This window comes from Heterocephalus glaber, unplaced genomic scaffold (assembly GCF_053883595.1).
Source record: "Heterocephalus glaber isolate CG9 unplaced genomic scaffold, H.glaber_assembly_v1.0 deba00001778, whole genome shotgun sequence".
Lineage (NCBI taxonomy): Eukaryota > Metazoa > Chordata > Mammalia > Rodentia > Bathyergidae > Heterocephalus > Heterocephalus glaber.
Genome location: NW_028258465.1, coordinates 154420 through 177615, shown reverse-complemented (window position 1 = coordinate 177615; position 23196 = coordinate 154420). Strand labels below are relative to the sequence as shown.

General features: G+C 36.4%; 1 protein-coding gene and 1 long non-coding RNA gene across 4 annotated transcripts in view; one reads left to right on the top strand and one right to left on the bottom strand.

Moving 5' to 3' along the window:
- Window positions 1-23196, top strand: part of Stat4 (signal transducer and activator of transcription 4) — an 81078-nt gene that overhangs the window by 27855 nt on the left and 30027 nt on the right. For all 3 annotated transcript variants that reach the window (XM_013067154.3, XM_004868958.4, XM_087202665.1), the window contains 2 exons: window positions 19460-19558; window positions 21997-22089. In XM_013067154.3, coding sequence (XP_012922608.1) covers window positions 19460-19558; window positions 21997-22089 — 192 coding nt within the window. The remainder of the gene's footprint in view (window positions 1-19459; window positions 19559-21996; window positions 22090-23196) is intronic.
- On the bottom strand, window positions 740-3509 carry LOC110346505 (uncharacterized). Its single transcript, XR_002390597.2, has 3 exons — window positions 3414-3509; window positions 3167-3331; window positions 740-958 (listed from the first exon to the last, which is right to left on the bottom strand). It is a non-coding gene; the product is annotated as an uncharacterized LOC110346505 (long non-coding RNA).

The window sequence follows — 23196 nt, the reverse complement described above, 5'->3', positions numbered from 1 at the left end:
TAATGTCTATTTCATCATTGGTGTGCTTTATGGATGACAATAATTGTTTTTAGAGGCCATGGAAATTATTGCTTTTTATAAAATATGGGCATTAATAAAAGAAAGAAATGTTCCATGGACACTTCAAGCCTTCTGTCCTGTAGAAAATTGGGACCTCCCCCACAACAAATACTGATGAAAAAATAGAGCTATCATTCAGATAGCTTGGCTTCTGTTTTTGCTATGTGGTCTCTGCTTGTGACCATACACCAGAACATCAGGAGCTCCCTGATAACGCAGTTACTTTTTAAGGGCATATGTGTTTGCTAATCAGACTGCCTGGGTTCAAATCTTATCTTGTCTTAATTTTTTTTTCCAGGTTCTCACCTATTAGCTACGTAGAGTTTCAACAAGTTACGTAACTCTCTGCACCTTGTTTTTCTACGTTCTCTGTAAAATGCAGACAGTGATGGTCTTGTGTCCATTATTGTAGGGCTGTTATTGAGAGATAATTCATCTAAAGAGCACAGCACAGGGCCTGACCCTCACAGAGTCTTCAATAAATGTCGGTTTATAAATATTATCAAGAACTGCGTGTAGGAAACATGTTTCTTTAAGATTGTTAATAGGCAGGAAAATTATACTGAAGGGTGAGCTACTGGGTTTCAGTATGAAACATACTTTGAGAACATATTGAGGTCAATTACCAGGTTTGATCCTGATGTTAAAATAATGACTGCCACACCAAAAACCTCACAGAACAAAAAGACTAATCTCGGGAGCTCTTAGCCGCTTTTCATCTTATTGACCTCACTGGACATTGTGCAAGAAACACCTCTATTTGATGTCATGCAACATAACTTTCTACTGATGCCATTAAATGTGCAGAGTATTTGATTTCAATACGTACATCTGTTGAGTCCAAATAGCACTTGATTGACAATCTGAGCGATCACCAAGCACTGAATGTCTCCTCTCCCTGAAAGGAAACACCCTTCTTCAGTTGGCTTTACCATCTCTTTCTTGCCTAGAGGACCCCAGAATGTTCCCTCATGAAAGTGGGAATTCTCTACTTCCTGCAGTGTCCTAACAACAGGGTCCAGACTAATTCTAATTCGGGGCGCAGGCTCACTGGCCCAAGGGACCAGTCTTGCTCTTTTCCTGAGGGATGTATGTTTGCTTTTCCTAAAATGCTTTGTTAACTCAAACACACTTCTCTTCTAGAAAACTACTCAAATCAGAGGTATCTTAATTTTTTTTCCAGGCAGCTATTGCACCGTGGAACTTAAAACTTAATCAGGCATAGGTTTTGATTTGTCTTCTCCTCTGCCAAGTTAGAAAAATTCCTCATACCAAGTGATTTATTTGGCCAAAAAGTCACAAAAGCACAAATGAGACCTGGAGGTTTCCAGGATCTTTTTTAACTTCTGTGTTCTAATAGAAGGCTAATTATTTTTGCCTTGAGACAGCTTGACAGCAAAACAGAGTAACTGAGAGTTGGAATTCTGTGCCACTTAATCCACTCTGAATGTTGCTGATGATTGATTTGTGGCCATCATGACCTGACCAGAATTCTTCAGTAACAAAAAAGCAGTGTCAGTGTCTGTTGCAGCCCTGGCTCTTTACCCTGCAGTCTTCACGACAAATCCTAGCAATCACCGACAGAATCGGACCATCCACAGGCCCATACTACCCCACTGTAGAAATTAGGAGTTATTATTTATTTTATGTCTGTATCCATTAGCAAAGAGAACTAGGTACCATCTGTAGAAGCCCGGACAATCTCAGAATCCCTGACATGAACTGATTCCACAGTTTGCCGCCCAGCTAAGTCATTAGCATGTATTTATTTGCTGTCATGTCTTTAGAGGCTATTTGATGACAGAAAAATAGTAAATGAAAACTGTGGAATACAAATCTGCATCCAGACTTCATATGGGAATAGATACCTGTAATCTTTAGCCAGTAAAATTAAAGATTTAAAAAAATTTTTAGGTGTACTTTTCCTGTTTTCCATACTTTCTACAATGGATCTGGATTTTCTTTGTAATCTGAAAGGCAAAGGATGTTGTTTGAAACAATCCAACATATGAAGTGTGACTGAAAAATAGTGTTTAAATAAAAAAATAATTACGGTAAAAGACACATTGCCATTAATCTCCCTCAAAGTACTTACTCTCACTTCAAACACATGTATCTCAACATTCGTGCTACAGTTCTGGAAGTCCTTTTTTGCCAATGTCTTTCATTGTGCTGTTGTGGCCGCCTAGATGTCCTGAATCAGTTCAAAATGCTTGCCTTTGATGGTCATTTTGACTTTGGGGAAGAGCCACAAGTTGCACAATGCCAGTTCCAGTGAGTAAGGTGGCTGAGGACACAATACTGTTTTTACCAGCCTGCCTGTCCATTGGGCAGCACTCGGCAGCAGTATGCCCCATATTATTTGTCACACCTTGTAAAGACACTCAGGAAAGAGGACTTCCAGAACTGCTTCAGAAAGTGGCAAGAATGATGGGATAGACAAGTGTGTTTGAAATAAAGGAGAGTACTTTGAGAGGAATTAATGGTAATGTTCCTTTTACTGTGATAAATGTTTTAAAATTTAAACATTCAATGTGTTTTTCAATCACCCCTCAAGCTCAGAATCAACTGAAGAGAGGAGTTGGTAGCCATAAGAACCATGCTTTTTACAAAGAACGTGTAAGTGTGCGTCTGGCACATACTATATATGTCATTCACATGTGACTGGTTTGTGTGGGACAAAATGAAGACTCTAGCTTTCATTCTGAAATGAGAAGCCTTTGGAAGGTTTGGATGGAGTGATGGCATGATCCAGCTTGCATTTTGACAGGGTCACTTGGAGGCCACGTGGAAGCCAACTTTTGGTGGGGCAAGGGACAAAGTCAGGAAACTGAATTTGAAGAAGGTGGTAGAAGGCAGCCAAACAAGGATGGTAGTGGGAGAGGTGGCAAAAGGAGGGTGGATGCCGGCTATTTCTCCATCACAATGTTAGATTTTAGAAACTATTCTCACAATCAGTTATTTATTACATAGAGATTTAAATATCTTACAGTTTACATTTTTATCAGAAGGCTCTATGATAAATATAAAAAGCATTGAGTATAAAAGAACTTCTCCCCAAAACCAGTACCAGCACTGATTTTACCTTTCCCTCTCAAACACCTACCAATTATTAAGTACCCTGTCTGTACGGAGCCAGATAAGATGAGCCCTTGGGACTTCTTCCTGCGCAAGCACCAGAACTAAGTCTTCGTTCAGAGATCTCAAACTCCAGCCGGGCCATCTTTGATAAAGATGTCAAAATTATTCTTTGCAAAGGATAGTTTTTATGCTGTAACAATATATAAAGTATGATTAAAATGCACAGTGAATGTTTAAGTTTTAAAAAAATATTATAGTAAAAGACACATCACCATTAATATCCCTCAAATATTCCCCTTGTCTCAAACACGCTTAGCCCATCATTCTTGACACTTTCTGAAGCGGTTCTGGAAGTTCTTTTTCCTGAGTCTCTTTACCATGTGTGACCAAAAACAGGGTGAATGCTGTTGCCAAGCGCTAGCCACAGAAAGGCAGGCTCATAAAGCATTATTGTGTCCTCATCCACCTCAGTTCCTGGATCTGGCATCCTGTGACTTTAGGCTCTTCCCAGAAGTCAGAATGGCCATGAAAAGTAAATGTTTTGAATTGATTCAGGACATCAAAGCAGCCACAACAGCGCCAACTAGAGACACCCACGGAAGAGGACGTCCAGAACTGCTGCTGAAAGTGGCAGGATCGATGGGATAAGTGTGTTCAAAATGAGGGAAAATACTTTTAATTTAAGCATTCATTACATTTTTACCAAAACTTATCATATAATTTTCCAATAATTTGGGGAAGAATGTTTCGTATTTTATGAGATGATGATGATGTGCATGGTGGTGGTTGTGGAACTTCCTTTACTATGTACTGATGCTACTTTTTTTTTGTACCGGGGATCGAACTCAAGTCCTTGAGCTTATGAGGCAGGTGCAGAACCACTGAGCTAATCCCCGCCCCCTGTACTGATATTACTTTATTACTCAGAAAGTTACTTTAATTTTCTGGTGCATCAAATCCTCAAGTCTAGAAAACACGCTAGTCTATATGGCAAAATCTTTATATAAACCCATTGCAAATTTAACCTTGTTTTTTCTGGCAACTGAATAAAAAATGAGCAGTAATTTTAAATGTTCATATTTACAATGCACTATCATTCTGTCCCAGAAAAGAAATGTTAGAACTGAGCATCATAAAAACAATTCATTGGTTTAATTCCTTTATGATCAAAGCTTTGTTCAGTGAGGAAACAGCAGACTTTTTCTTTGACTCTGTAAGTAATGCATATTAATTCTAGGGATCTGGAAAAATGAAGAAAAACAAGGTAATAATCATCCATGGTACCATCCAGATTTGTAGCCACTGTTGATATTTTCACATATTTTAAGTGTGTTACAGAGGAGTAGCTCACCCTCCTCCATGAACATCTTTTCCTCCTCTCCTCTTCCACCTTTTCCTCTCCTTCCTCCTTATTTTTCACAAAATGGGGATTATATGATTGCCCTTTAGTACTTTACATAAAACATTATCAAAAAGACTGTTATGTAGAAAATTTAGTTACCAAAAAAAAAAAGAAAGAAAATTTAGTTACCTGTTACACATAATCTCAAATTGTGGTTATCTTCGGAGATGTGCAAATGGAGCTATGTGTGCTATAAAGATTGGACTAATGATAAATTCAGATAAACTGTGAGAAAACCTGTAAATGTCTTATTGTCTGAACAATTTCCTTCAAGTTAAAATACATTAAATAATAGACATTAGTATCTCAGTGAGATTTTCTTAACCTCAAAAGATGAAAAGGGAGATGTAGAACAGAAAACATCAGACTGTTTAGTATTATGAAATAAGAAAACTACTTCTGGACTTTTTCTTTTAATTGTCATGAGAAGGAAATGGGCATTGTATATTAAAATCTAGTGTATTTCCCCTTGGTAAATAGAACAGTGACTACAATTTTTTATTTTTAAAATCAAATGGTGTTTCAACTTGAAATAGGAATGAGTCTATGAATAAGAGAACTGTGTTTTCTCATTTTGCTTTTAGGGGTTGGAATAGGAGATTTAACTCCCTAAGGAAATCTTTTGTCAGTCTTCCACAGTGCTTAGGATTAATGCCCTTGGCTTTGGTAAGAAGGACTTCAGCTTTGTAATTGATAAAAAAATTTTCACCAAGTTTTCAGATGAACTATAAAAAGAAAAAAGACAAATATACAAAACATTAAACTGTAAAATAATTGGACTATTAAATGCCAGAACATTAGTGAAATCTATACCAGTATCGGGCAAAAAAAAAAACTAAATCAGAAAAAGCAACTCCACCTTCTTCTAATAAAATATTTTCCAAAGATATATGTCTGAGACCTATGGAAAAAATACTGTATAACAAGAGACTTGTAAGCACACAGTGTACTTCTGAAAATGGTCTACTCCGCCATACAAAGATCTTTCCAGGAAACCATGTGTATAAAATAGGAGCAGAAGTCTGAAAGGAGAAATAGGTTAAATTGAAAAATTCAACAGAATGATATGAAAAGAGGGACACGGTGACTAATGTAAGAAAGGATTCCATGGAGGGGGAAGAAAAACAAAAGTAGAATTAAATCCATGTCGGATATGGTTGACGCCATGGATGATAAATAGGTCACATGAGAGTCATATTTGAAGTACACAGTGTGCTGATATGAAAGAAAATAGTTTACAGACATGAGATTAAGAACAGCCAACAGATCACTGGTGTAGACAAAAGCAAATGGAATGGAAGTGACAATTGAGAAGATATTCTAGATGAACACTTCCCTGGGCTGACGAGGAAACCAAGGAGATACAGATTTGAGAGACTTAACGCAGCATGCCATTTCTTATCTTGACATGGAAGTTTCAAAACCTGAACTTTTACTCCACGCCATGACAGTTAGGCTTCAGTGGCAGCGTCACGCATCCATGGCGAATTGCGATTGGTACAGGGGAAACAGTGACGGGGGAGGGGAAAGTAGGAATCACACATAATCAGAGGCAGGTGAATCAGTGCAGAGCCCACAGTGCGGGGCGGGCAGTGAACGTGAAGCTATCGGTTAGGTGGTTGTGGTGAAAACAAGGTCGTGAACTGCTGGATGCAGAGATGCTTTTGCTGAATTCAATAATGATCGTAATAAACATGATAAAGAATACACCTTCCAAAATAGCAATGGGAAAGATAAAAGCAACAGGAGTAGAGACTACATAGCAGAAGACAAAGGAAACAGAAAACTAAATGACAGAGTAAATGAAATATATTAAATATGGCAGTGACTTCAAATGGCTGGAGTCTTCTTGTTAAAAATAAGATTCTTCAAGGTCCTGAGTTCGATCCCCGGCACACACACACACAAAAAATAAGATTCTTGCTTAGAATCAACACAAAATTCAGTCATGCTGTTTATAAGCAACCACTAATACAAAGCATTAAAAGAATTAAGATGTATTAGGTGGATCCATGTAAAAAAGTGTGTGGTCATTGTTCGTCATATTATAATTATAATAATTATAATAATAATAATATAGAAGTGAGATATCATAGGTGACATTTATTTAGTACCAAAGACATGCGATATCTCATTTAATGCTCATATTAACTGTAAGGTTGTCAGACGATGTCAAACTTCTAAAACAATAATCATGAAAAATATTGTAACACCGTGAGACAATTGTATGAACTAACATGTAAAGTAAAAATTATAAATACAAAAAGAAATGAATATGGGACACTTTTAATACATTTTCTCAGTCTTCTGACATCAAGTAGGCAAAAACATAAGTGAACAACATCTAAATGCCATCATTTAATAAGGTACGTTTAACCATAGCATTTTGATGATGAAAAAAATATAAATAAACTAAATCCTAACAGTGAAAAATTTATTAAAGAAAATAAGATGGGGTCTAAAGTAATCATTCAACCACTATTTAAAATTATATTGTTGAATAATTTTTAACAATATTGAACTATCAGTTAAGTGAAAAAACATACATAATGATGTATAGCATAGTTTGTGGATTTTATTTTAAGGTGTATATAAATATATATAAAGATACAAGTAGAGAAAATAAACTAAAATTGGTATTTATCAAAATTTTAAGATCATTTATCTCCAAATATTGGGATTTTAAGAGATTTTATTTTGTTAGTGATTTTTATGAACCTTAATGATTTTGCATCAAAGTTTTTCTACAAAGGCTATTTTTACATCTCTCTCTCTGCAAAATTGACCTTTGTTTAATCTTCTGCTTAATTGGCTGTGATCTTATGAACATCCCACTTGGTTCTCACCACTTTGGGAAGAAAGGCAGGGTAGAGATTTTACACAGAGAAAACGAAAACTAAGGGAGGTAAAATGGGTTTTCTTTAAATGTCATCGTTAATTACGACAAAACTGGATCCAAAGTCCTTGACTGCTGGGACCTCATATCCTCAGGACTGTCCAGTGTAGTCTTCTGGATAAACCATGTCACCTCAAAGACCTTCAAATGCTGCGGGATCAGGGTTCCAAGTTCATTATCAGGGACCTGAGGTAATAGAATACGTAAATCCATAGCTTGATATGATTCCTCACCCAAGATGATAGAAAGAGGGGACTACATACGATTCATTTGTTCTAAGTCAGTAAGGAACCGAGGCAAGGAGACAGATACATTTTCATGGGTCTTGAATGTAGAAATGACCATGAGCTTCAAAGCCAGTCAGCTTCACAGGCTGACACTTGAGGGACAAATTTCACCCAGTCAGCAACCTCTCTAGAGAGGCCCCAAGAGAAAAGATGTCTTAAATACAAAATGTTACAGTGATTTGCATTTTAGACCAAATCAAAGGCCACTTTGAAGTGTCATTCTGGGTGCCTGTAACCCAGCTTCAGGACTCAGAGTTTCAGAAGTGATGCAGTGTCCTGTCCTCATGTCCACTGGTGACTTATAAGTGCTTTACCCTTCATCTTTCCATTATTTGTGAGCCATTGCCAAGCCCTTCAGTTTCATTTCTCTCGGTGTTTGGACAGTCTTAATACTCCCTGCACAGTTGCACTAGATATCAGATTTTTGTTCAATGGAAAATGCACAGGGGCCTGTGAGGGTTGCTTTGTAAACGTCAACAATCTTCACAGAATGGTTTTGTTTCTTCGGATTGGAATGATTTTTCCACTTCTTGCATTAGGAGTTCTAAATTTTGTACATTATGTAAATCAATTAAAGCTTTTTACCAATGGAACTTTTATTAGGATGAAAATAGCTTTATAATTTTTTGTTCTGATTGCTTAATAATGCAAATCTTCAGAAAAAATGCAAATGGTAATAAAAAGGCTCAGAAGAAAGGAGAAAAATCCCCTGAAATTCCAGCAAAGTAAGAGAACCATCAGTAACATTTTGGTTGCCATCTTTTCATACATTTACTGCCTAAGTATTCATTTTATTTTCCAATTTCCCCCCACTACTTTTTGCCTTACCTTATTCACACCATTACCCTTAAAGACATCAGCACCAACCAAATGGTGCACACTTCCATATCTAAGGCTATGATTGCTTAGTTAAATAAAAATATAGGATTTAGGCCCATGCATGTGTATGTGTATAGCTATGGCATCTTGTAAATGATGAAGTCAAGATTTCATCATTTACAGAAATGAAATTTTATTTCTCGGCTTTCTAAGTTTTACAACACAGAAGGCCCTTTCTCTTCCTGGTGGCCAGCCATCCATTGTGTGCACGTACCCTGGGTCTTCAGCCACTCCTGTGAGCCAAGCAATCTCACTGCTGGGGTTCTCCACCGTGAGCAGTACCACAAGGAACAACCTTATACATAAATTACCGTGGACTCATGCTTTTATTTTTATGGAGTAGATTCCCAAAATGGACTTACTAGTCAAACATGTAAGCTAAAATTTAATAGATATTATGAGATCGCTTTTCTGAAAGGCTGTAACATTCACATTTCCAACAGCAAAATACATGGGGACCTTTTTCACATAGCTTCACTGACAGATACTATTCTTTTTCATTTTTATCAATGCGATTTTGGGGAAATAGTATCTTTCTTTTATCTTGATGATTTTTTTCTTTTGGCCTACTTGTGAAGTAGCAAATCTTTCCCCATATTCAAATGTACTTTTTTGTGAATTTCCTGTTCACTTATACTGGGCTTTTACATCAGCTTCAAAGAGTTCTTTTTATATATTAAAGTTATTACTTTAAAATATATTAATAATTCTTTCATGAGTTACTAATATTTTCCTCAGTTCATCATATGTCTTTTAACTTTATGACATCATTTTCCATACAGAAAATTTAATGTAATGAAAAATCTATCTTTGTATAATTCCTTGTATAATATCCTTCTATAAGTTTCTGTATAAAAAGTCTCCTTAACTCTTAGATTATACATGTCTTCCTCAATTTTATTGTAATACTTTTTTAAAGTTAGTCTGGTAATCTACGTGGAATTCTTTATATAGAGGTCTTTTTCTTCTGGGTTATACAAGCAAGATTTTTTTCTAAATAACCATTTTTTCCCACTGAACTGAAATATACCACCTTTTCAAATGTCAATGTTATTGCATAGTATTTCCACAATTTTATTATGCCCTGCTAATTTAGTTATGTGTTGGTAGTATTGACTATAAAGGTTTATTGTAATATTTTATGCAGCAAGTCTTCCTCCCTCCACATGGAGACAGTTAACTTGGTAGCTGATTAGTTAAAAGTAACTCAGCACTAGCATCAAGTTGGATTTTGGCTGAAAGTTACTTACTATCTCTTTGTGTCACTTACCTGTAAAGTAGGATGACAGCCTTTATCATAAACAGCTGTGAGGGTCAAATGACGCAAAGGAGACCACTTAGAAAAATTTGACATATATCAAGCACTGAAAAATGAGTCTGTCATTTTCTTAAGTATCGTCTAACATCTTTTATATAAACTCTAAGATCCTTTCTTTGAATTATTTCTTCAATCGCCCCAAGCAACTCTTGGAAGTCTTTTATTGCAGTAACTAGACATATTTATTTGGGGGTAATTAACATTTTTATGATACTAAGTGCCCATCCTTGAATTTGCTATGTTTTTAATTTAGCTCATAGTTTTTATTGTTGTTGTTGTTTGTTTCGTTTTTATTGGTACCAGGGATGGAACTTGGGACCTTGCGTTTGCAAGGCAGGCAGCCAAACCACTGAGCTAAATCCTCGGCCTCCACGCTATGTTTTTAATTTAAATCTTCTCAGGTCTTGTTTAACATTTTCAATGTAGCTCTAGTTTAATTCATAGAAGGAAGACCTGCATCTTTCTTGTTAAATTTGTTCTCAAGTTTTTTAAATTTTAAGTTAAATTTGTTTTTAACTGATACTTAAAAACATTAAAATAATACATATTTATGAAGTACCATATGTTTCATACTTATATCGATTTTGTGATATTTAAATCAAGTTAAACATATCTATCTCCTCTAACATTTGCCATATCTTTATGATGTATTGTTCTTAAATTTTTTTTATTTTGAAAACAGTATTTTTCCTATTTCTAGCTGTAGATGCTATTGCCAGGAAAGAGACAACTTGTGTATTCATTCTATAATTTTTATGAGCCTCTCTTTTTGCTTCAATGCATAGTGATATCCTCAAAGAGAGATCGGTGTATAGCTTCTTTATCAATATTTACATTTTCTATTCCATTTTCTTACCTTTATAATTTCATCCATGCACTCTTTACTGGTGATGATGATGATGATGATGATGTATTTATCGTTCCCCAGAGGGTCGGTGAAGGGTGACTGAGCGTTCCTGAGGGACATAAGCGAAGGTTGGAGAGGACAGTGTCATCCCCACCAGAGGAGCAGGCTTGAGGTTCAGTTCTTCCCACGGCAGCCTTGGACCAATGATACACTGCTCAACCAGGGCAAGGGTCCCTTCTGAATTTCCACAGCAGAATTCCCAGCCCTAGAGGTCTATTAGTCCTCCTGTCCTCTTCCAGCTAATCTCAAGACCCTAGTTTTGTATCTTTATGGATACTAGGAAGAAATAACTAATGAAAACTCCAGAAGGCTTTAAAGACAGATGTCTTTACCAATACAAAGCCCAAATAATATGCTTTTTCTGTTTTTCTCTGAGGTAGGAAAGGACTGTAACAATTTACTCATCTTCTCTCTCTCTTTTTTTTCTCATTCGACAAGCATTTATGAAGTTTCTTTAAGGTGACAGCTAGTTCAAGGTTAGTCTTGAAGATCACCAATCACTCTTCTGAAAGATGCAGTTTGGATGGGAAATCAGATACTATGTGGATATTAAAAATGTGACTGCTATGTGTTGCTGCATTTTACACAGAAGCAGAACAATGGTGAGGGCCTTGCGTTCTTGGCATTCCTTAGAAGATCAGGAAGGGACACTTACCAGCAGGGCCACAGCAGTCGCCTTTACCAACAAACAGCAACTAGAACTGCCAGGGGTGTTAAAGACCTAAGTCATCTCAGCAAAAGTTTCTTAGTAATTTTATAGTCAAACACCTGGTTATTGTTACTATCTTGGGTGTTTAAGCCCTGCAGCTACCTTGGGGTTCCATAAATAGTGATTACCCTGAATAGACTTAACACAGATGTTCAAGGAAAGTGAATGTAGCTTGTAGCTCACAGGAGCTATTGAACAAAGAAAGGATCAATTTTTTTTCTTTTAAAGGAGTAGTGATTTGGAAAGGTTTAGAATGAGAAACACCTGGATTTGCTGTGTTGCTTTTCCTTGGTTTCCTGGTTCTGCAATTTTCACAAAGGGTCTAATACCTGGGCTTCCTAATATGTACTGCAAGGTTACTGCCCAGGTAAAGACAAAGTCTGTAAAATATTCCGCACATAATAGGCACTCAGGAAACAACAGGTTACCTGTTCTTTTCCAGTCATTTTGAATTAAGCAACTTATCTCTTATTAAAATGCTGTGAATTCTCTCAGAGCATTGAATTTTATTCATACTAGTCTGACTCTTTTTTCACCTGGGTGCCAAATTTTCAAAGCCAGTGTTCATCTTCTACAAAAACCTCTGCATAAACCAAGCAGAGAGAAAGATTTGATATGGAATATATGTGTGTACTTTATCACTTCTTATTTAGTTTTAATCCTAAAAGTAATGCGTGCTTCATTGTTTTAAAGAAATTCTAAGAATACCAAAGAATTCAAATGAAAATGAAAATACCTACCCTCGAGTCCATTCCTCAAAGGTAATCAGTCATTGGTGAGAGTTTGTGCCCGTTCAGGTCTTTTTCTGGGCAAATAAAAGTGAAGCGTTAATGATTCTCTTTCAAAGATTACATGAATTCTGGTCAGGTTAGCACTCTCTATTATTCCTTCTAATTGCCAGCGTGTGAGAGTTAATTCTTTATTCAAAGCAGCTTTCGGTGCATTTTTGGTGCGTGTGTGATTTAGTCCTTGAGAAACACCAGGAAAGTCCCCACTGCCTGATGTTAAAGACCCCAAATTCGCAGCCTCTCTTTCTGGAGTTTCTTTGATATGTATATAAATCAATTTCCTGAAACATGATTCTGTCTTACTTCATCGGCTTTGTAATCAATTTTGGTCCCTTCTGTAATACTAGTGGGAGAATTTTTTCTTCTGTTTTGATGATTTACCGTTCGTGAGCTTTAAGCTCCCCTAACGCAGCCATATAGAACCCTCCTTGTGTCCTCAGTGCTTTACAAGTTACAGAGCTCCCTCCATCGCCTCCCACGCCCCTCCCAGTGACCCTGCAGAGAAAGGCCTATCATGAATCCACCTAATAATATTGTACAGAACAGTTTCATGCCCCCCAGATTCCCTGAAACCACTAACATTTTTATTGTCTCCATAGTTTGGACTTTTCCTGGACTTCATATAGTTAAAATACATTGTGCATCCTTTCTAGATTGGCTTCTTTTGCTTAATGATATGCATTCAAGTTTCCTCTGTGTCTTTATGGCTTGATAATTCCTTTGTTTTCAGCAATGAATAACATTATATTGTATGGATGTACAACAGTTTATCCATTCCTCTACTGAAGTGCGTAAAGTATTGGGTTCTTCCAAATTTCAGCAGTTATGAATTAATCAAGCTACTATAAATATCTATGTGCAGGTTTTTGTGTGAAAATGAGTTTTCAGCTCCTTTGGTTGAATTCCAAGGAGTGTGATTGTAGGATCCTATGGTAAGAGTATGTAGTTTTATAAGAAACTGCCAAACTATCTTCCAAAATGGCTATATATTTTTTTACATTCCAAACAACAATGAATGAGAATCCCCCTATACACACATATTTTAACATCTCTGAAACCAGAATGCACCTTATAATCAATAACACCTCGTAATTGCTGTTACCATGTGGCAATCACAATGTCATTGTTATTGTCTGTGATGTGAAACTGGGTCATAGCTATTCATGTTGTTACCACTGTAGTTAAATTATATGCACCTCTTGTACAGCACATGTTGAGTTTAATTGCTGTTTAAAATGTCATCAAAATATAACACTATGATTTAGGGTTGGAGCAAATAGTTATCATGTATGGAAAATAGAATAAGAAGAACAGGATATAAATCTGATATTTGTTAAGCAAATATTTGTTACTGGGTGAAATTTTGTATTTTCTTAGAAAGCTACAATAAAGTGCTTTATAGTATGCAAGAAGGGAATTTTCCCACAAGTAAATGAAATTGTGTTATATTTTATTACTGAAATGGGTGCAAAAGAAAAAAAAAGAGATTGCCTGTCATACTCAAAACAACAGTAGCTGGAGAAATCATCAAATTCCTTATAATAGATGAAAGAATCTCAGCACAATAAGAACCTGGAGTAAACAAATCATGCACCTCACAGCATTATCATTAAGATGTACAGCATCAATTTATCAGAAACATCCTGCTGATTGAACAGAATGCATTTAACTTCCAGCATGATGCCACTGAGGAAAAATGAAAAATATGTGTTTAATCAAATGGGTAGAGCTTTTGGGTGGGAGGCTGGTTTATCTCGGCAGGACTTAAAATGACACTATCAATACAACCACATCTTTGAGGGGATTGTAAAAAGCAGAGTGTCACCATGACTTTATGTCTAGCTGCTGGTTACTGAAGCTGCTGTTGTATTTAATTTTAAAGTGTAAGATAATGGATAAGAATAAAAATGTAATCCTCAAGGTGTTACTGGAGTGAACCACAGTGGATAGATGATGCTGACCTAATGGAAGACTGATCAGAAATCTTCTGGAACCGGCATCTACCATATGTTCTAGTTCTCAGTGACTTCATGGACATCTATCTGCACAGTTAAACAACACTACCACTGAAAAATCTGTAACATGGTAGCTAATTGTGATGGTGTGACTACATCACTAAACCCCTCCATCTTGGTGTAAACCAGCCATTGAAAGGATGCGAGTCCTGGTTCTTTTCTGAACTTTCTACTGAGAACTTCTAGTACGATCGAGAAAATGCCAGCATCAAAAATTACAGAAGAGATAATAGTTTTGCATACTCTAAATAAATTATGCCTCACTGACATTTCTGATGCCCCACAAGGCATTCTTTTTACAGAAAAATATGGTAGCAAATAAGTTTAAAAGAGTCAGAAAAGTAGAATTCTAAATAAATGAAGAAATTTTTGGAATATATTAACTCATTTGTTTCATACTGATATATGATTAAATGTCTACATCTATGCTGAAATAAATTGAAAGAGTTCCCTCAATGAGGAAAAATACAAATTGAAAGTCGTTAAATTTTTTAACATTATGTCATAGTTCATATTTTTGCTTAAAGGTAAAAAAAAGCCTTACTAGAAATAAAGGTCAGCTTGTTGTAATGAAAGATTTTACTCACCAGTAATGTACAAGTCTAAACATGTCTGACAAAAACACTAAGAGAAAAATTCATAAAGTGGCCTTTAATATAATTGAAATTGATCAGGCCAAAAAGAATTGAGCATGGATAAATTTAAACAAAACAATTAATAAATTTGTTTTGATGAAACTATTTAAAATATTTGCACCCACAACTCAGAATATACATTCTTTACAAGTCAACATGATACTTTTACAAAATATCCATATAATGGGCCACAAAGGAAGTCTTAACAAACTTAGAGTGATTGAAATTACCCAAAGCTATATTCTGATAAAAATTAAATTATGCTAGAAATCAGTTTTAAAAAAAAATAGAAAGTCCCTGTTTAGAAATTAACTGATACATTTCTGAATAAGTCTTCCAACCGTGGTGAAATCCTGATGGAAATTAGATGATTGGAAAGGTGAAAAATTCTGTCAATATTTGCACAGGATATGATTTGTGTATGTAGAAAATCCAAACATCTACGATATAATTTTCCAATTGATAAGAAATATTACAAATATATTATTAGACCCAGTAAGAGTTGAGCAAGCTTTCTGGAGTCAAAAATCAATATATGAAAAATAATTACATTTCTGTATATCAGCAAAAAAACCAATTAGGAATGAAAAATACCAGTATCAAAAAAATGCCAACAATATAGAAATTAGCTTAGCATAAGATACTTAAAATCTCTATTGGAAAAGTACCATGTTAGTAGACATTAAAGAAGGCCTAAATAACTGTACTAGAACACAATTATAATCATACCAAGTCTCTAAATTTATCTAAGGATTTAGTGCCATTCAAATGCTCGCTTTGGTTGAGCATGTTGTAACTTAAACTTATTTTAAAATTTATAAGAAAATGCAAAGAAAACCTATTCTACTTGACATCACAACTTAGTATAAAGCTGTAGTACTAAAAGATAGCCTGTTGGTGAAGCTGAGACAAAACCCTAACATGGAAGAGAGTCCAGGAACATTCTCACCCACCCACCATTATTTATCCACTTGGTTATCACCGAGTCAAGAATGTTTAATAAGAAGTGTCAGTGGAAATGGGCAGTTTCTCTTTCTCTGGCTTTCTTTTTCCAGCTTCTTCCCATCAACACACATTTAAGGTTTGTTTTGTTGTTGTGTGACGTGCCTATACTTAGTAACTACTGATGCAGGACCATGAGTGTGCCTTGATACTTAGGAAAACTGCTAATTTGATAATGAATCTACAGTGCTCAACTTTCCATAAGGTGTTTTGTCTCATAAATTTAAGTGAGATGCTAAATTAGTAAAAATTAAAAAGTGAAAAGATATCCTTGAAGAATACAGTTGATTCCTGCCTCTTAACAAAGGAGAAAAAAATGAGTAATTTAACTTAAAAAATATGGGGGAAACTGAATCTGAAAAAGAAGATAAAAGAATCTTAAGAAAAGAAATTGAAAAAGTGTACAAGAAAGCTGAGAATGTTGAATGATCAAGGAAACATTCCATAGCAGTGAGAAAAACAAAGACAAATACTGGTAATTCTTGAGGTGCTAAAGGAACTCCTGACCTTAGGTCGGACTAGTTCTTGAGTTTACATTAATAGCAGAGCTTCCTAATTAGCCCTAGAAGCAGCACTTTCTTTTCAGCAATGGAATGAGTTTAAAATAAATTGAAGGCAACATGAGAAAATGTGTGGCTGCTCTCAGGGAATTAAGTGCAAGTTATATTATTTTAAAAACCAATGGATGGGAAAATCAACAACGGGAATAAACTCTAATAAAGAGAATCTTTTTTTTTGCTTAAATTCTTTTAGTGGTACATTTTAGGTATACAATACATTTACATTTATCATTGGGTGCTTGTACCTGTACATGAGGCATCTTGGTTCTTATTTTTTCCCCATTTCCCTGCCCTCCCTTCACCCCTTCCACCCTTCCCTATTTACATAGAATTTGTTTCCATTTTTTTCTTTTCTCATAATTTTTCCTTTCCCTTCTTCCTTTTCCCCTTCCCCTCTCACCTCCCCGACCCCTTTCGACCTTTTCTTCCTATTTCAAATTATCAATTATTCGTTTTAATCGTTTTAATCCTTATTTACACTTTCCGTTTCTCACACTAGAGAAACTATTCAGTATTTACACATGTATATCTTGTTTATTTCACTTAAGTATGGCCTCAATATACATCCATTTAGCTATAAATGTCTCTAGTTTCTCATTCCTTATGGCTGAGTAGTACTCCATTTTATTAAAAAACCACATCTTCTTTATCCAGTTTCCAGTTGATGGGCACTTGGGCTGTTTCCAAGCTTTAGCTATTACAAACTGTGCCGCTATGAAGATGGGTGCACATATGTCGCTGTGGTATGATTCTTTTAATTCTTTTGGGAAGATACCCAGCAGGGAGATAGCTGGGTCAAATGGGACCTCCAGTCCTAATTCTTTGAGGTATCTCCATACTGATTTCCACAGTGGTTGCACCAGTCTGCACTCCCACCAACAATGGAGAAGGGTTCCTTTCTCCCCACACCCCCACCAGCATTTGTTATTTGTTGATTTCTTGATAGCAGCCATTCTTTCTGGGGTGAGGTGGAATCTCAGTGTTGTTTTCATCTGCATCTCTCGAATGACCAGTGATGTTGAGCATTTTTTCATATGTTTATTTTCTGCTTTTACTTCTTTGTCTGAGAAATGTCTGTTCATTTCAGATGCCCATTTTTGAATTGGGTCTTTGAATTTTGGAGGTCTGATTTCTTTCAGTTCTTTATATATTCTAGATAGTCCTTTGTCTAAGGTACAGCTGCTGAAAATTTTTTCCCACATTGTAGGTTGTCTCTTAGCTCTGTTGGTTATTTCCCTTGCAGTGCAGAAGCTTTTTAATAAGATGAGATCCCAGTTGTTGATTCTTTGTGCTAGTTCCCATGCTACTGAGGTTTTGTTCATAAAGTCTTTTCCTATGCCAATATCTTCAAGAGTTCTACCTAATTTATCTTCCAGCAAGTCTAGTGTTTCTGTTTTAATATTTATATGTTTAATCCACTTCGATCTTAGTTTAGTGCATGGTGATAGATATGGTTCTAGTTTTAATCTTTGGCAGGTTGAAATCCAGTTTTTCCCACACCATTTATTAAATAGGCTATCTTTCCTCCAATGAGGGCGGTTGGCTCCTTTGTCAAAGAGGAGGTGGCTGAGTATGTCTGGAGTTGTTTCTGCATCTTCTAATCTATTCCACTGATCCTCAGGTCTGTTTCTTTGCCAGTACCATGCTGTTTTTATCACAGTAGTTTTGTAGTATAGTTTCAATTTAGGAATTGTGTTACCCTCTGCCATGTCTCTGTTGCTTAGAATGGCCTTTGCTATTCTAGGTCTTAAAGAGAATCTTAAACTGTTAGCATGCAGAATCAGAAATGTGGTATCCCTGCTTAATAAATAGGATCATTTTCACTTCCTGAGTTTCCATCAAGTCATTTTATTTTTCCTTTTCAAGATTTCTGGTGTAAGGAGGAAAATGAAGTTTTTAAAAGACTGCAGAATATGGAAGAGCAGGAAATTGTAAAACCCTAGTTTTACAAATAGGAGTGTTAACATGCATCATCTGATAAAAATTGTGGCAGCAATTTTTAAAATGTTTACAACCAATAATCTATTTTTTTCCTTAAAAATAACCCCTTGGTTTACCAGTCTGCATAATCTACTCTTGATTAAGAGGAGGGCAGAAGGAGACTAAATTAGTGCACTTCACTGATCTGCCTCCCATTAACCCTGCTTCAGAAAAAGTCTGTAAAGAAGTTTAACATTATTGGCTGGTGATGTTGCTATTAGTTCTATAAATCAAAGCTAGAAAACCAGCAGGTAAGGTAAATGAGTGCAGGCATTCTGATTGGTGATCACTATGACAGCCATGGAGGGTATTTGATTCACCCCCCACCTCTCTCAAGGGATCTGGTATTTTAATTTACACAACATCCCTGGTGGCCGGATTAGTCCCACAGGCTGCCAGTTTATAGTATCTGCAGAATTAACCTTGGTAAGAAAAGATGTGTATGCTTAGATATAATAAAAACATTGTTCCTGAAATGTGCGTATAGATTCACTTGAGTGTACCCATGTAGTTGTGCGCTAGTAGACGTGAACACCAACAAACAGCAACCCAAACAAATGTTTTGAGCATAAAGCACAGAGTTAATAAGTACTGGACTGTGACCACCCTGGTTCATGAGCGTTCGTATGGGAGTAACTCCTGTGTCCAAACCCTGCCCTGGGCCTAACCTGGCCTCCGGGGTGTGTTTAGGGTCTTTCCTAAAGAGGTGCTGGAGAACACATAATGATTGTGAAAAGTGATTTCTGACGGCAAAGAAAGTTATACACCCTTCTTAAAGCTCTATGTTTGGAATATGAATTTCTGTGGCTTTAATAATGGAATAATTATTGGAACAAACCTCACATAATTACTGTTGATTTTCAAGTGATGGTGTTTCTTTATGATATATATATATATATATATATATGTTCTTATACTGTTTTTTGCAACTCTTTTTCAGGGGAAATTTCATGGAAATCCAATGCATGTAGCTGTGGTTATCTCCAATTGTTTAAGGGAAGAGAGGAGAATATTGGCTACGGCCAACATGCCTGTCCAGGTAACATTTTGTGAGCTCATAATTTGCTATCATCTTGAACTCAAGAGACGTTCTTATCTTCTATCAAACTGAATTCTTCTGTCTATGTTAGTGGTGCCACCATTGGCCCAGTCACCTGTAATCAAGATCTTGGAATCATCTCTGAGTAGTTCCTTTCCTCTCCATATTGTGATACTCATCAAGTCTTTCCAGAGTTCATTTCTAGAATCTTATCTATATGTTCTTTTCTGCTACCACTAGTCTAGGAATATGGTGAACACCTTTTAGCTGAAATCATAATAATCATTTGGACTCTGCTTTCTCCATTACGTGAATAGTCACACACTGATCTTGACTACAACTCTTCAGTAGTTTCCTATTTCCTACCACATAAACTAGTCTCCCAGCAGGAATTTTGTCTTACAGAAACTCCACAAATACTTCCTTGTTAATTGTTTGAGTGTAATTTTCCCTAATGTGCTTTAGGTTATAGTTTATCCCACTATAATGAACGAACAGAGCACCCATCAAAGACAACTAAAGGAATCAATGAAATTTCTAAGGAATACTTTTCCAGTTAGTCCTTATAAACTTAAGGGAGTATATTATCAGTTTTCCAAAGAACATCCTCCATACTTTAATAAATCATACCATCATATTTTTGAAGATATAACAAAAGTCCCTTTTTTAATCATTAAAAATTCTCAGGCTTAGTTATTGTCAGATTATGAATGTTTCCAGAGAACTCTGAAATTTTAACAGCTTATCCTTTTTAGATGATGAAGAATATTATTATTTTCATTTAAAAACTATAGCAAGTTTCTAAAGTACATGTAGTTTGATTCAGTGCCTTTTGAGTAAAAATTAAGACACCACAGTGAATATAAAATATTCTGAATATACAAGGGGTAATCAAACATACAGGTGTAGAGATTTTAAAATTCTGACAATAAGACACATTGCCATTAACCCTCTCAAAACACTCCCCCTGGCTTTAACCACACTTTTCTCATCATTCCTACCACAGCAGTGCGACTACACACTCACTAGAAAGGACCGCCAGAACTGCTTGAGCACACAGCAAGAATATTGCAAAAAGTACATTCAACATAAGGGGAAGTATGTTGAGGGGGATTAATGGCAATATTTCTTTTACTGTGATAATTATTTTTAATTTTAAGAATTCAGTGTATTTTCTGATCACGTCTCCTATATTTGCAAGAGTCCTTTTTTGTCTCCATTATTTCTAGTCATGTGTTTGTGTGTTGTCCCCTTCAAATGTCAAATATTAGTCAAGTGGAAACATTTGTCACTCAGAATAATCTGCCAGTACCGTAAATTGCTGTGAAAGAAGCACTGGTTTTTAAGTTTTAACTAGGAAGACAAATAGTAGAGTCCAAAATAAGAGAAGGGGAATTGTTTGGAGGCTTTGGCAAACTGGAGAATGTGGTATGGTTGAACATCTGACAAAGAGTCGAGGACCCAGCTCCCCCTTGAGTTCCGCCTCTGATTTGTGCGGATTTTAGCCACCAGACTTTCTACCCATCCCTCCCGCTCGCCTGTGAGATAACGGGACAGCTTGTATGTGTCATGGTCACATGCCTCTTACCTGTGAGGCTCCACATGGTGGAGAGTAAGCCTATTTTAGAAATCTTTTCTAGATCAATGAAATTGATACATCAGTAGCTCATAGCCTCGTAGCCTCATAGCTAAGATCGTTAGAGTGCTGGAGAAGTGGCAGTCAGAGGAGTAGCGTAGCCTTTCTGCTTAGCCAGACTAACATTTTCCATCTCCTTCAGTAAAGCCTTTTGTCCTAGAGTAGAAATAAATCCCACCCCGGGAGATTTAATCTCTCCAGTGGTGAATTTTATTTGAATTTAATGTAATTTCATTGTACTAATTTTTATAGAATTTCAAAACTAGTGTAATTCTGCCATAGAAAATAGGAATATTTAAAAAATCATAAAATCATCTGTAATTGCAGAGAACACACGGGTAACAGTTTGGTGTGTGTGTTCTTCCACTCATATGCTCTTGAGTTTATATCTATACACATATCAGTATATTTTACAATAAAGATTACATACACTTCCATTATAGAAGCAATACATACACCTAGCGAACATATACATAGTGTTTTATAATCTTTTCAGTTCCTTAAACTTTAACACCATTTGTATTATTTCATTAAATACTTTCCCACAGCATGGCTGTATTGTTTTGGGGGCTTGGGATTTTCTTGGTTTTTGTGGTTTGGTTCTGGGGTGGAACCCAGGGCCTCGTACATGGTAGGCACACACTCTGCCACCCTCAGCTCTTAGGAGGTAAATTTTTAGTGGCTGTTTAATATTTTACATCATGTTGATCGAAATCTCAGTTCTGAGTGTATGCTGCATATGTTGCATTCATCATGAATCTGTTTTATCAACATCAGTGAAATGTCAAGATCCTTTTTCCAGGGACCCTTGGAGAAATCCTTACAGAGTTCTTCAGTTTCAGAAAGACAGAGGAATGTGGAGCACAAAGTGGCTGCCATTAAAAACAGCGTGCAGGTGAGTGTGCTTGTGTAGACACCAGAGAGGCTGGCTGTAGTCGCCACACAAGGAACTGTGCACCAAGCGGGTGTTTGCAGAAACCGTGAGACAGTTTGTTAGTAAGATATATCTCTCTCATGCAGTCTGTTTATATGGGGAGGGTTTCTTTGTGGGAAGCTTTTAAACTCCAATCTGAATTTCTGTGAGAAAAATAAAAGCTATCAGGATATCTATTTCTTCATGAATGAGCTTTGGTAATTTGTGTTTTTTAAGAAATGTGACCATTCCAACTATGCCTTTATTGGCATAAAGTTGCTCATAATATTCCTTTATTTTCCTTTGAATATCTAAAGAACCTATAATGATATCACCTCTGTCGTTTGATACTTGTACATCTGTTTTCCTTTCTTCCCCCTAGTCAATCTGGATAGAGATTTATCAATTTCATTGATCTAGAAAAGATTTCTTAAATAGGCTTACTCTCCAATATGTGGTATATGAAATACAATGCTAATTTCCTTTTCTAAAACTTACATAGTGTTCATTTAGTCTTTTATAAAAATAATAACTATTCAATAAAGTTAAACTACTGGGCCAGGGATTTAGCTCAGTGGCACCACCGCCTGCCTTGCAAGCACAAGGTCCTGAGTTCGATCCCCCCCAAAAAAGTTAAATAAACTACAGACATTTAAAGGTAATCTGCCGCATACGTTGCCTGAATAACACACAGAGAGTTTAAAGGACAGTATTTCCAAGCATTTGTTTTCAGACTTCTGATTAAGGGATCTTCCAAAACAAGTGAAACGGGCGTGCAAAGTCTCTCTTACACTGCACAAGGACAAGTCAGGTTCACAAGATAGACCTAAGGCAGAAAGTCTCGGTGCGTTACAGTGTCAAAGCAGTGGCTCTACTGACTACACGTGTGTGCGTGCAGATGAGTAGCGTATTATGGTGAGAATACTGACCACATTCATCAGGCACACATGGGTTTTGCATCCAGCCTCCCCCCCCCCCCCGCCGCTCTCATTTGCTGTGGTGCTGGGATGGGACTGAGAGTCCTGCACACCCTAAACCAGCACTGTCTCACCCAGCTACCCCAGCCTCTCCGCCTCAAATTCCTTTTGA